The sequence below is a fragment of the Ranitomeya variabilis genome, chromosome 4 (assembly GCF_051348905.1).
Source record: "Ranitomeya variabilis isolate aRanVar5 chromosome 4, aRanVar5.hap1, whole genome shotgun sequence".
Lineage (NCBI taxonomy): Eukaryota > Metazoa > Chordata > Amphibia > Anura > Dendrobatidae > Ranitomeya > Ranitomeya variabilis.
Genome location: NC_135235.1, coordinates 732,608,808 through 732,623,468, shown reverse-complemented (window position 1 = coordinate 732,623,468; position 14,661 = coordinate 732,608,808). Strand labels below are relative to the sequence as shown.

The following is a 14,661-nucleotide window of genomic DNA, read 5'->3' as shown; positions in this document are numbered from 1 at the left end:
AGGTGTGTTTGTTCTGGATGCGACGATACCAAATGTGTACTTTTATTGCTTATTTTTTTTTATTCAAATATTTATGGGTACAATATATTTTTACTTTTTATTTTTGATTTTTTTTATATTTTTACATTTTTTCTAAACTTTTTTTTTTTTTTTTTACTTTCTTTAACTTTTTTTTTACTTTGTCCCACTATGGGACTTTCATTTTTTCCAGGCTGATCACTTGTATAGCATGGGGATACAGGAGCATCCCTATGCTATGCAAACTGTCACCGCTGCTCTGACACACAAAGTTGCCGATTATGATAAAGCAACTTTGCTAGCTCAGGTCATCGTCACAACATTGGGTCACCATGGCAACGATCAGGACCCCACAAAGATGTTGCAGGGTCTCCGAACCAAAGGCAAAGAGGCGGTCTGCTGTGAGCTCGATCACATCACTTAGGGGATTAAAGTACCGCAGGAGCGGTGTGGGACCACTCCTGGCACTGAGTGTCGGGTGTCAGCAGTCAGAATCAGGTGAATCCCAGCGGTGATCGTGTTTGCACAGGCCGTGTGAGAGCAAAATTGTCGAGATGTCAATATGACCCAGGTTACAGGGACATATGGATACGTCCAAGGTGGGAAAGGGGTTAAAGCCAAACATGAGGAATGACAAGGGATTGCCTTAATAGTGGACAACCACTTTAAGAAAATGCAATTATTGGTTAAAACATTTCCAACATTCTGAACATGGAAAAGGCTTCTCCCCTGTGTGACTGCTCTGATGTTTATTACGAGTTAATTTCTGTGCAAAATATTTTCCACATTAATCACATGAAAGAGGCTTCTCCCGACTGTGAATTCTTTTGTGACTAACAAAATCTGATATCTGTTTAAAACATTTCCCACATTCTGAACATGAAAAAGGCTTCTCCCCTGTGTGGGTTCTCTGGTGCATAACAAAATCTGATTTATGCTTAAAACACTTCCCACATTCTGAACAGCAAAAAGGTTTCTCCACTGTGTGAGCTCTCTGGTGCTTAACAAAGTTTGGTTTCTGTGTAAAACATTTCCCACATGCTGAACAGGAAAAAGGCTTCTCCCCTGTGTGAGTTCTCTGGTGCACAACAAGATTACGTTTGTGGTTAAAACATTTCCCACATTCTGAACATGAAAAAGGCTTCTCCCCTGTGTGAGTTCTCTGGTGACTAAGAAGATTTGATTTATTCACAAAACATTTCCCACATGCTGAACAGGAAAAAGGTTTCTCCCCTGTGTGAGTTCTCTGGTGCGCAACAAGAATAAATTTATGGTTAAAATATTTCCCACATTCTGTGCAGGAAAAATACTTCACCCCTGTGTGAGTTCTCTGGTGCTTAAACAAATTTGTTTTCTGGTTAAAACACTTCCCACATTCTGAACAGGATAAAGGCTTCTCCCCTGTGTGGGTTCTCTGGTGTGTAACTAGTTTATATTTGTGGTTAAAACATTTCCCACATTCTGAACAGGAAAAAGGCTTCTCCCCTGTGTGAGTTCTATGGTGCACAACCAAATCTGATTTCTCGTTAAAACATTTCCCACATTCTGAACAGCAATAAGGCTTCTCCCCTGTGTGGATTCTCTGGTGCTTAACCAACTCTGATTTTCGGTTAAAACATTTCCCACATTCTGAACAGGAAAAAGGCTTCTCCCCTGTGTGAGTTCTATGGTGCACAACTAAATATGATTTCTCGTTAAAACATTTCCCACATTCTGAACATGAATAAGGCTTCTCCCCTGTGTGAATTCTCTGGTGCTTAAGCAAATATGATTTCTGGTTAAAACATTTCCCACATTCTGAACAGGAAAAAGTGTTCTCACTTGTGTGGGTTCTTTGATGTATAACAAGCTTTTGTTTCTCGATAAAACATTTCCCACATGCTATACAGGAAAAAGGCTTCTCCCCTGTGTGGGTTCTCTGGTGCTTAACCAAACCTGATTTCTCGTTAAAACATTTGCCACATTCTGAACATGAAAACGGCTTCTCCCCTGTGTGGGTTCTGTGGTGCGTAACCAAAGCCGATTTCTGGTTAAAACATTTCCCACATTCTGAACAGGAAAATGGATTTTCCCCTGTGTGAGTTCTCTGGTGCTTAAACAAAATAGTTTTATGTTTAAAACACTTCCCACATTCTGAACAGGAAAAAGGCTTCTCCCCTGTGTGGGTTCTCTGGTGTGTAACTAGTTTATATTTGTGGTTAAAACATTTCTCACATTCTGAACACGAATAAGGCTTCTCAACTGTGTGAATTCTCTGGTGCTTAAGCAAATATGATTTCTGGTTAAAACATTTCCCACATTCTGAACAGGAGAAAGCGTTCTCACCTGTGTGAGTTCCTTGATGTATAACAAGCTTGTGTTTCTGGTTAAAACATTTCCCACATTCTGAACAGGAAAAAGGCTTCTCCCCTGTGTGGGTTCTCTGATGCTTAACCAAAACTGATTTCTCGTTAAAACATTTCCCACATTCTGAACAGGGAAAAGGCTTCTCCCCTGTGTGGGTTCTCTGGTGCGTAACTAGTTTATATTTGTGGTTAAAACATTTCTCACATTCTGAACATGAATAAGGCTTCTCAACTGTGTGAATTCTCTTGTGCTTAAGCAAATATGATTTCTGGTTAAAACATTTCCCACATTCTGAACAGGAAAAAGCGTTCTCACCTGTGTGGGTTCTTTGATGTATAACAAGCTTCTGTTTCTCGATAAAACATTTCCCACATGCTGAACAGGAAAAAGGCTTCTCCCCTGTGTGGGTTCTCTGGTGCTTAACCAAAACTGATTTCTCGTTAAAAGATTTCCCACATTCTGAACATGAATAAGGCTTCTCCCCTGTGTGAATTCTCTGGTGCTTATGCAAATATGATTTCTGGTTAAAACATTTCCCACATTCTGAACAAGAAAAAGCGTTCTCACCTGTGTGGGTTCTTTGATGTATAACAAGCTTGTGTTTCTGGTTAAAACATTTCCCACATGCTGAACAGGAAAAAGGCTTCTCCCCTGTGTGGGTTCTCTGGTGCTTAACCAAAACTGATTTCTCGTTAAAACATTTGCTACATTCTGAACATGAAAACGGCTTCTCCCCTGTGTGGGTTCTGTGGTGCTTAACCAAAGCCGATTTCTGTTTAAAACATTTCCCACATTCTGAACAGGAAAATGGCTTCTCCCCTGTGTGGGTTCTCTGGTGCTTAACCACAGCTGTGTGGGTTCTTTGGTTTATGGTATTTCCATATTCTGAATGTGAAAATGACTTCTTTTCTTTAGGAGCAGATTGTGTTTTAATGCTTATTGTGTGACTTTCATTTTCCTTTGTAGTCAGTAATAAATCAGGAGACAGGACCTGTTTCAAAAGATCAGATGACAGAACTTTGCTGTGAAGGGATGATGGTATATCTGAAGTCATGGCATTCAATTCAGTTGCATCCTGTGGGATTTCAAGATCATCCGATTTAAAAATTGAAGATGTCAGCTGTCCCTCTGATCTCCGGGTGCAGTCATCTGCTAAGAAAAAAACAATTATTTTTGAATAAAATATCATTGAATTTTATATTTTTGAACATTTCTACTTAAAAGGGAGTCGGTCACCCCAAAAATGGCCTATAAACTAAGGCCACCGGCATCAGGGGCTTTTCTACAGCATTCTGTAATGCTGTAGATAAGCTCTCGATGTAAACTGAAAGATGAGAAATAAAGGTTAGATTATACTCACCCAGGGGCGGTCCCACTGCGGTCCGGTTTGATGAGCATCGCGGTCTGGGTGCCCTATTGAGGGCAGAGCAAAGTACTCCAGTGCGCAGGCGCTGGGAAAGGTCAGAGGCGCCCGCGCACTGTAGTTCTTTGCTCTGCCCTCAACAGGGCAAAGTACGCCTGCGCCGGAGCCGCGGCAGGAAGACAAGAAGAGGACATCATCCTATGAAGATGGGAGGCGCCGGACCCGAACCGCGACGCCCATCGGACCGGACCGCAGCGGGACCGCCCCTGGGTGAGTATAATCTAACCTTTATTTCTCATCTTTCAGGTTACATCGGGGGCTCATCTACAGCATTACAGAATGCTGTAGATAAGCCCCTGATGCCGGTGGCCTTAGTCTATAGGCCATTTTTGGGGTGACAAATTCCCTTTAAACTGTCCATAAAAATGGCAAGCTATGTAAAAAAAACTGTAATTATTTACCAAGACAATGACAGTTCACAGTCTAATAGACAACATTAATAGATAGTTACATAGTTGTTGAAGGAAGACTTTAAGTCCATCTAGTTCAACCCATAGCCTAACCCAACATGCCCTAACATGTTGATCCAGAGGAAGGCAAAAAAAAACCCATGTGGCAAAGAGTAAGCTCCACATTGGGGAAAAAAATTCCTTCCCGACTCCACATACGGCAATCAGACTAGTTTCCTGGATCACATGAATCAGTAGTGCATGGTGTTCAACTGTTTGTTCATTCTGCCTCCCAAATATTGAATAAAAAGAAACTAATCAATGTTATGTAGGCGAAAATAATATCAATTCTCATCTCACAAAAAACAAGCCCTCACTCAGGTCCATCATTTGTAAATGGAAAAACAGACTACACACATGTTCAAAATTGTTGTTACACCTCGTTTAATGACAGAAAATCCCACAACAGTCAAAAAATAACTTGAATCTGACAAAAGTAATAATAAATAATCTATGAAAATGAACAAATGATCATCAGACATTGCTTTTTAACCATGCTTCCACAGAATAAAAAAAAATAAAACTTATGAAATAGGCATGGACAGAAATGATGATACCCCTGAATATGTGACAAAAGGGACATGTTAAATCAAGGTGTGTCACTGTCCACTAATTAGCATCACAGGCGTCTACAATCTTTTTTTATTTATTGTTACTATTGTTAGGGTACTGTCTCACAGTGGCACTTTGATCGCTACAACGGTACGATCTGTGACGTTCCAGCGATATCCATACGATATCGCTGTGTCTGACACGCAGCAGCGATCAGGGACCCTGCTGAGAATCGTACGTCGTAGCAGATCGTTTGGAACTTTATTTCGTCGCTGGATCTCCCGCTGTCATCGCTGGATCGTTGTGTGTGACAGCGATCCAGCGATGCGTTCGCTTGTAACCAGGGTAAACATCGGGTTACTAAGCGCAGGGCCGCGCTTAGTAACCCGATGTTTACCCTGGTTACCAGCGTAAAAGTAAAAAAAAAAAAACAGTACATACTCACATTCCAGTGTCCTTCAGGTCCCTTGCCGTCTGCTTCCCGCACTGACTGACTGACGACCGTAAGGCAGTACAGAGCACAGCGGTGACGTCACCGCTGTGATCTGCTTTCACTTTACGGCGGCACTCAGTCAGTGCGGGAAGCAGGCGGCAAGGGACCTGAAGGACACCGGAATGTGAGTATGTACTGATTTTTTTTTTTTTACTTTTACGCTGGTAACCACGGTAAACATCGGGTTACTAAGCGCGGCCCTGCGCTTAGTAACCCGATGTTTACCCTGGTTACCCGGGGCCTTCGGCATCGTTGATCGCTGGAGAGCGGTCTGCGTGACAGCTCTCCAGCGACCACACAACGACTTTCCAACGATCACGGCCAGGTCGTATCACTGGTCGTGATCGTTGGAAAGTTGCAGAGTGTGACAGTACCCTTAGAGTCAAGTTATTTCTGTGACCATTGTGTGTTTTTCTGTCATTAAACGAGGGGTACCAATAATTTTGACCACATGTGTATAGATGATAACCCTCAGTGAATTAATTTATAAAATGGAATCACTTCATGGGGATTTCGACTATTCTGGTTTTCTGTCATTTAGTTATATTAGGGTTAGGGTTGATCGAATAGCTTTGCATAACTTCTTATCCTAATAGCTATAGCGCTTACCGAATAGTTGCCTCGGGAACCTTGTTACATGGAGCGCTCCCGATAATCATCTGTTCATCGCTGCAGCTGCCAGTGTTGTGTTGCTGTGTGACAATCACAACTCATACAAGCAGAGCCCGTGCCCATTTTTGGGCTATCTATGCAAGTGTTGTGACTGTCAAACAGCCACGACACATGCAGCAGCGACGCCAAACAGCTTATTATCAGGAGCGCTACAGGTATCCAGGTTACCAAGGCAGCTATTCGGGAAGCACTATAGCTATTCGGATAAGCACTTATCCGAAGCTATTCGATCAACCCCAATTAGGGCTTCTGCATATGGTGTGTCGAATCTCCTCTGGGATCTGTTCCTTCTGTCCAGGTGGAGTAATCTGCTCCCTACTTCAGCCATTTGGAAAGTACCACACCCTACTAAAGCTCAAAGCATATGACAGGAATCTGCCAGAAACAGCGTTGTTCTCCTCTGGTTCAGTCCTCTGTGCTCACCATGTGGCTTGTGTATTTGCTTCCTGTTGTGAACGTGGCCCGTTTACTGACTACTTTTGTGTCTTCTGATTCTGTCCTTCTGGTTCTGACCCAGCTACCTGACTATTCTTCTTGACATCTAATACCACAGAATAGCAGGTAACACCATAGTCCAAGCCTAGGGGTCCCAGTGTAAGTCCAGATACATGCAAGGGTGTTAAAGGGCAATGAGCAAGGCAATCCTTGGGATATGGAAAGCAGAGAAGATCGTGCCAGGCATGTCCATGGTGGATATCTTTTGAGCTGCCAGGTGACCCAATACATTGTGTCTGCAATCTAGTCTAGCTAGATCTACATTCAAATAGCTACATGGCGCTCCTTCCCTTCTGAACACTGTCATGTGCCCAGACAGTACAATCGTATGTAGGGTATTGTAAAAGTTGGAAAATTTGTAAGATCCATTTGTTTTCTATTATCCTTTGTGATTAACTCCAAAGTTATGACTACATAACGTGACATACGTCAGATATGAAAAATGGGGCCTGATTAGGAACACAAAACTGGCTGCAGGAAGAGGTTAAATCAGAGTATTTTTGACACTGACTTCTGTAATCAAAAACTGTGACTATAGGCAATAACACATTTACTGAAATGACCAACCTCAGCAGTCTTCATCAGTAGTAAATGAGTAGCTAGTGATGAAACCTCTCTGGTGTAATTAGAGTATGGGGCTCGGTGACTTCACAATCTAAAGTATCGTAAGAGCCAATATTTTCTGTCAGATGAGTATCAAGAAGAAATATTACACATTTAAAAAGAACTGTGTATAATAGTGCAGAGCTGAGGTGTCTTAAAGTGAACCTCTCAGCAGGATTGTGCACAGTAACCTACAGACACTGTCAGGTCGGTGGCGTTATACTGATTACATGGATACCTGGTGATGAAATCTGTCTTGTGGTTATTGTTTAATCTGTATTTGTAGTTTTCAGTTAATGAGATTCTTGTGCTCTGAGGTGGGTCTGGGGGCGGGTCTTTATGTGGTGCTCTGATTACATATGCATCTGTATTGGCTTATGACAGGTCACTGATCCCTCAGTGACCTGGCCCATTTTTACATAATGCATATAATAGCGTTGATATTATTGTTGATAATGCCTATAATATTGTGGCTATTGTGATGCTTAAAAAATAAATTACATACACCAAAATGTCACCGGCAATGGCGGCGCCTGTGCAATAGCATCTATAAGTAAGAGAAAGATGCAACTGGACTTGCTCCATCGGTGTCATTTTGTTGGATGTAAAAAAAATGTCTAAGCCTCGCAATAGCCACAATATTATAGGCATGATCAACAATAATACTAACATTATATGCATTATGAAAAAATGGGGGGCAGGTCACTGAAGGATCAGTGACCTGTCATAAGCCAATACAGATGAATATGAAAGCAGAGCACCACATAAAGACCCGCCCACAGCGCCGCCCAAGAGCACGAGAATCTCATTAACTGAAAACTGCAAAAAAACATTAAACAACAACCACAAGACGGATTTCATCACCAGGTATCAATTTAACCAGTATAACGGCGCTGACCTGACACTATGTGTAGGTTACTGTGCACAATCCTGCTGACAGGTTCACTTTAAATTTAGATCTTAACCCCTTCATGACCCAGCCTATTTTGACCTTAATGACCTGGCCATTTTTTGCAATTCTGACCACTGTCCCTTTATGAGGTAATAACTCAGGAACGCTTCAACGGATCCTAGCGATTCTGAGAATGTTTTTTCATGACATAGTGGGCTTCATGTAAGTAGTAAATTTAGGTCGATATTTTTTGCGTTTATTTGTGAAATTTAGGGAAAATTTTGAAAATTTCGCAATTTTCAAATTTTGAATTTTTATTCTGTTAAACCAGAGTTATGTAACACAACATAGTTAACAAATAACATTTCTCACATGTCTACTTTACATCAGCATAATTTTGGAAACAAGTTTTTTTTTGCTAGGAAGTTATAAGGGTTAAAATTTGACCAGCGATTTCTCATTTTTACAATAAAATTTACAAAACCATTTTTTTTTTTTTTTTTTAGGGATCACTTCACAGTTGAAGTCAGTTTGATGGGTCTGTATGGCTGAAAATCCCCAAAAGTGACACCATTCTAAAAACTGCACCCCTCAAGGTGCTCAAAACTACATTCAAGAAGTTTATTAACCCTTCAGGTGTTTCACAGCAGCAGAAGCAACATGGAAGGAAAAAATTAACAATTAACTTTTTAGTCACAAAAATTATCTTTTAGTAACAATTTTTTTTATTTTCCCAAGGGTAAAAGGAGAAAGTGGACCACAAAAGTTGTTGTCCAATTTGTCCTGAGTACGCTGATACCCCATATGTGGAGGGGAAACCACTGTTTGGGCACACAGCAGGGTTCAGAAGGGAAGGAGTGCTATTTGATTTTTTAAATGAAAAATTGGCTCCAATCTTTAGAGGACACCATGTCTCGTTTGGAGAGCCCCTGTGTGCCTAAACATTGGATCTCCCCCACAAGTGACGCCATTTTGGAAACTAGACCCTCCAAGGAGCTTATCTAGATGCATAGTGAGCACTTTGAACCCCCCAGAAGCTTCACAAATTGGACTGTAAAAATGAAAAAGTACTTTTTTTTTGCAAAAATTTTCTTTTAGCCTCAATGTTTTCATTTTCATATGGACAACAGAATAAAATAGATCCTAGACTTTGTTGGGCAAATTTTCCTGAGTACACCAATACCTGATATGTGGGGGTAAACCACTGTTTGGATGCACGGCAAGGCTCGGAAGGGAAGGAGCGCCATTTGACTTTTTGAATGAAAAATTAGCTCCAATCGTTAGCGGACACCATGTCACGTTTGGAGAGCCCCTGTGTGCCTAAACATTGGAGCTCCCCCACAAGTGACCCCATTTTGGAAACTAGACCTCCCAAGGAACTAATCAAGATGTGTGGTGAGTACTATTTACCCCCAAGTGCTTCACAGAAGTTTATAACGCAGAGCCGTGAAAATAAAAAATCTTTTTTTTTTCCTCAAAAATGATTTTTAGTTTGCAATTTTTTTATTTTCTCAAGGGTAATAGGAGAAATTGGACCCCAAAAGTTGTTGTCCAGTTTGTCCTGAGTACGAAGATACCCCATATGTGGGGGTAAACCACTGTTTGGGAACACGTCGGGGCTCGGAAGGGAAGTAGTGACATTTTGAAATGCAGACTTTGATGGAATGGTCTGCGGGTGTCACGTTGCGTTTACAGAGCCCCTGATGTGCCTAAACAGTAGAAACCCCCCACAAGTGACCCCATTTTGTAAACTAGACCCCCAAGGAACTTATCTAAATGTGTGGTGAGCACTTTGAACTCCCAGGTGCTTCACAGAATTTTATAACGTAGAGCCGTGAAAATGAAAAATCATTTTTTTCCCCCACAAAAATAAATTTTTAGCCCCCAATTTTTTATTTTCACAAGAGTAACAGGAGAAATTAGACCCCCAACGTTGTTCTGCAATTTTTCCTGAGTATGCTTATGCCCCATATGTTTGGGTAAACCACTGTTTGGGCACACGTCGGGGCTCGGAAGGGAGGGAGCACCATTTGACTTTTTGAATGCAAGATTGACTGGAATCAGTGGTGGCGCCATGTCGTGTTTGGGACCCCCTGATGTGCCTAAACAGTGGAAACCCCTCAATTCTAACTCCAACACTAACCCCAACACACCCCTAACCCTAATCCCAACCCTAACCCTAATCACAACCCTAACCCCAACACACCCCTAACCCTAATCTTAACCCTAATTCCAACCCTAACCCTAAGGCTATGTGCCCACGTTGCGGATTGGTGTGCAGAATTTTCTGCACAGTTTTTGAAAAATCCGCAGGTAAAACACACTGCATTTTACCTGCGGATTTCCTGCGGTTTTACACCTGCAGATTCCTATTGAGGAGCAGGTGTAAAACGCTGCGAAATCCACAAAAGAATTGACATGCTGCGGAAAATACAACTCAGCGATTCCGCGTGGTATTTTCCGCACCATGGGCACAGCGGATTTGGTTTTCTATAGGTTTACATGGTACTGTACAATGCATGGAAAACTGCTGCGAATCTGCCAATCCGCTGCGGATCCGCAGCCAAATCTGCACCGTGTGCACATACCCTAATTCCAACCCTAACCCTGATTCTAACCCTAACCCTAATTGCAACCCTAACCCTAACCCTAGTTCTAACCCTAACCCTAACCCTAGTGGAAAAATAAATATATTTTCTTTATTTTATGCTGCTCTCTACCTATGGGGGTGATAAAGGGGGGGGGGCTATTTACAATTTTTTTTATTTTGATCACTGTAATAAAACCTATCACAGTGATCAAAGTGAATGAACGAACCTGCCGGCCGATTCGTCGGGCGCACTGCGCCCGCCATTTTGGAAGATGGTGGCGCCCAAGCTACAAGCCGGACAGACACCGCGAGGGATTCTGTAGTTACCGGGGTGGGATCGGAGAGCAGGGGTGGCACCGGACAGGACAGGGGGGGCGGAGTGGAGAGGATGGCGCGGAGAACATAAAGGAGGGGTAGGAAAGACTGACGGCGGCGGCAGATCGCCTCTGTCAGTCGGTGGCAGGATCAGATCGGGGTCTCCAGCCGTGGCCAATATTGCAGCATCGGCCATGGCTGGATTGTAATATTTCACCAAGTTTCATTGGTGAAATATTACAAATTGCTCTGATTGGCTGTTGAAAGTGAAACAGCCAATCAGAGCAATCATAGCCACGGGGGGGGGCAAAGCCACCCCCCGTGCTGAAGTACCACTCCCCCTGTTCCTGTAGGTTGCGTGAAATTGGAGTTAACCCTTTCACCCGGCCTGCAGGAACGCGAGCATTCTGTGACACAGCATATGCGTCACAGGTCGGATTGGCACCGACTTTCATGACGCATATGCTGTGTCACAGGTCGGGAAGGGGTTAAGCATTTGGAAGAGGTGACGGAGAGCTTTTTTTTTTATGACTATCATGGAGTTACAGACTCACATAAGTCAGGCAGATGAATCCCACCACAACTAAACTATCATACAGTATGAACAGGTAAAAAAAAAAAAAATTTTATTATATGTTACATTCCCAACAACGTACGTACGAGGGAAGAACTTCAACATTAAACCGGCGTTGCATTAATTTATGGCGGACCATTGAGGCTACTATGAGTCCTGACCAGAAGATTAGAGAATGTAATATTGCTCCCCATTTCAGGAGAGATTGTGCAGTGATCTGAATTCCTTAAGGCCCCATCACACACAGCGACGCTGCAGCAATACAGACAACGATGCTGATCGCTGCAGCGTCGCTGTTTAGTCGCTGTGTGGTCGCTGGAGAGCTGTCACACAGACTGCTCTCCAGCGACCAACGATGCCGAGGTCCCCGGGTAACCAGGGTAAACATCGGGTTGCTAAGCGCAGGGCTGCGCTTAGTAACCCGATGTTTACCCTGGTTACCAGTGTAAAATGTAAAATAACAAACACTACATACTCACCTTCACGTCCCCCGGCGTCCGCTTCCTGCACTGACTGAGCGCCGGCCCAACAGCAGAGCGGTGACGTCACCGCTGTGCTTTCACTTTCCGGCCGGCAGTCAGTCAGAGTGGGAAGCAGACGGCAAGGGACCTGACGGACACCAGAATGTGAGTATGTAGTGTTTGGGTTTTTTTACATTTACGATGGTAACCAGGGTAAACATCGGGTTACTAAGCGCGGCCCTGCGCTTAGTAACCCGATGTTTACCCTGGTTACCAGTGAAGACATCGCTGAATCCGTGTCACACACACCGATTCAGCGATGTCAGCGGGACCTCAACGACCAAAAAAAGGTCCAGGCCATTCCGACACGACCAGCGATCTCACAGCAGGGGCCTGGTCGCTGGTACGTGTCAAACATAGCGAGATCGCTACTGAGGTCGCTGTTGCGTCACAAAACTTGTGACTCGCTAGCGATCTCGCTATGTGAGACGGGGCCTTTAGGATCAAAAACATAATGTCATTTATAATATGGAGTGAAGCCATGAAACCAGTTCTGGAGCCATGCCAACACATCCCCTGCAGGGGTGAATAAATGTAGATTACAGCCATCAGCCACCCACAGCTTAGAGATATATCATGGCACAGGTGTAATGGATTTTATGCAGTTTATCACAATCTTCCTTGATGTTAGTGGGTTCTAAAAGAAATTGAAATTACAGGATAAAGGGAAACTCTGCTGCTATTGTACAATCGATGTGAATACTTTCTGCCCAATGATGACAAAAGTATTCTAGGAGTGATACCATTATTGGCTAACCAGAAAATAATATGTTTGCAGCTTTCAGAGCACAGAGGCTCCTTCTTCAGGCAAGATTACAAATAGGTTAATAAGAAAAAAGTACAACACTTAAGGAATACTACAGGAGGACATTTGTTAGGGGTGGGAGGTGTGATGCCTCCTAAAGATAAACCAAGGAAATCTAATTAGGTATTTTCTTACAAGCAGAGAGGCAGTGGGAATGATGTTCTTAAGGTACCTTCACGCGAAGCGACGCTGCAGCGATAGCGACAACGATGCCGATCGCTGCAGCGTCGCTGTTTGATCGCTGGGGAGCTGTCACACAGACCGCTCTCCAGCGACCAACGATGCCGAGGTCCCCGGGTAACCAGGGTAAACATCGGGTTGCTAAGCGCAGGGCCGCGTTTAGTAACCCGATGTTTACCCTGGTTACCAGCGTAAAAGTAAAAAAAACAAACAGTACATACTCACCTTCGCGTCCCCCAGCATCTGCTTCCTGACACTGACTGAGCTCCGGCCCTAACAGCACAGCGGTGACGTCAGCGCTGTGCTTTCACTTTCACTTTAGGGCCGGCGCTCAGTAAGTGTCAGGAAGCGGACGCTGGGGGAAGCGAAGGTGAGTATGTACTGTTTGTTTTTTTTACTTTTACGCTGGTAACCAGGGTAAACATTGGGTTACTAAGTGCGGCCCTGCGCTTAGTAACCCGATGTTTACCCTGGTTACCAGTGTAAAATATCGCTGGTATCGTTGCTTTTGCTTTCAAACACAACGATACACGGCGATCGGACGACCAAATAAAGTTCTGGACTTTATTCAGCGACCAGCGACATCACAGCAGGATCCTGATCGCTGCTGCGTGTCAAACTAAACGATATCGCTAGCGAGGACGCTGCAACGTCACGGATCGCTAGCGATATCGTTACAAAGTCGTTTCGTGTGAAGGTACCTTTAGTTATCTGGAGTCCGTCTGGTGGAGGTGTGAATTGTGTCCATGTAGTGACTCATAAATCCAGGTGTTAAATTGAGTCCTAGTGTCAAAGAATTGAACATCTTCATTAGTTTGAATTCTCAAATTTTTCTTTCTCTGTCATCCTAAGGGTACGTTCACACAGGACTTTTTTGCTGCTTTTTTTTTGCTGCTTTTTTTTATGCTAATTTTCAGCTGCTTTTTACAGTACCAGTAAAGCCTATGAGATTTCAGAAATCTCATGCACACACGTTGGTTTTTTGTTTGATCAGTATTTTCTGCTTTGCTGCTTTTTTTGGACATAGGGCATGTCACTTCTTTCAGCGTTTTTGCAGCGTTTTTTCACCCATTGACTTGAATGGGTGATGAAAAAAACGCTGCAAAAACGGTGAAAAAACGCATGTAGCATTATTTGCTGCGTTTTTTGTGCAGAAAATCATGGCCAGCAGGAAGGGATCTCACAGCCAAGAGCTTAGGGGTGTGGTTAGTGAGGTGTGAAGAGCCATTGTGAGGTGTCCTGATTGTGATCTATTGTGAGGGAGTTCCTGGTAGTAAGGTGTGAAGAGCCATTGTCAGGTGTGAAGAGCCATTGTGAGGTGTCCTAGCAGCCGAAAATTGGCATAAAAAAAGCAGCAAAAATCTGCAGCAAAAATCTGCAGCAAAAAAGTCCTGTGTGAACGTACCCAAAAAACGCACCAAATACGCACCAAAATAACGCACCTAAATTAGCATAAAAAAAAGCAGCAAAAAAGTCCTGTGTGAACGTACCCTTAATATAACCTTTTAGTATTAAGACTTTTAAGTCTGTCATACAATGTCCAGGTCCAGAGAAATGTTTTCCCACAGGCGTGTCCATTTCATTCCTGATTGTGTGTCTGTGTAGATTCATCCTAGTTGGTAGTTTTTACATGGTTTCCCCAATATAGATACTTCCAGGGCACCTCGTACATTGTATCATGTACACCACGTTGGAGGATGTACATGAGAAGGAACCCGTGACCTTATAGTCCT

The 14,661-nt window shown here is 43.2% G+C and overlaps 1 protein-coding gene across 1 annotated transcript in view; it reads right to left on the bottom strand.

Annotated features, from left to right (window-relative positions):
• Nucleotides 1–805: 805 nt before the first annotated feature.
• Nucleotides 806–14,661, bottom strand: part of LOC143768254 (uncharacterized) — a 40,412-nt gene continuing 26,556 nt past the window's right edge. The window contains exons 4-5 of the mRNA XM_077256947.1: nucleotides 1,697–3,513; nucleotides 806–868 (exon numbers count right to left, since the gene is read on the bottom strand). Of these exons, the coding sequence (XP_077113062.1) occupies nucleotides 806–868; nucleotides 1,697–3,513 (1,880 nt within the window). The remainder of the gene's footprint in view (nucleotides 869–1,696; nucleotides 3,514–14,661) is intronic.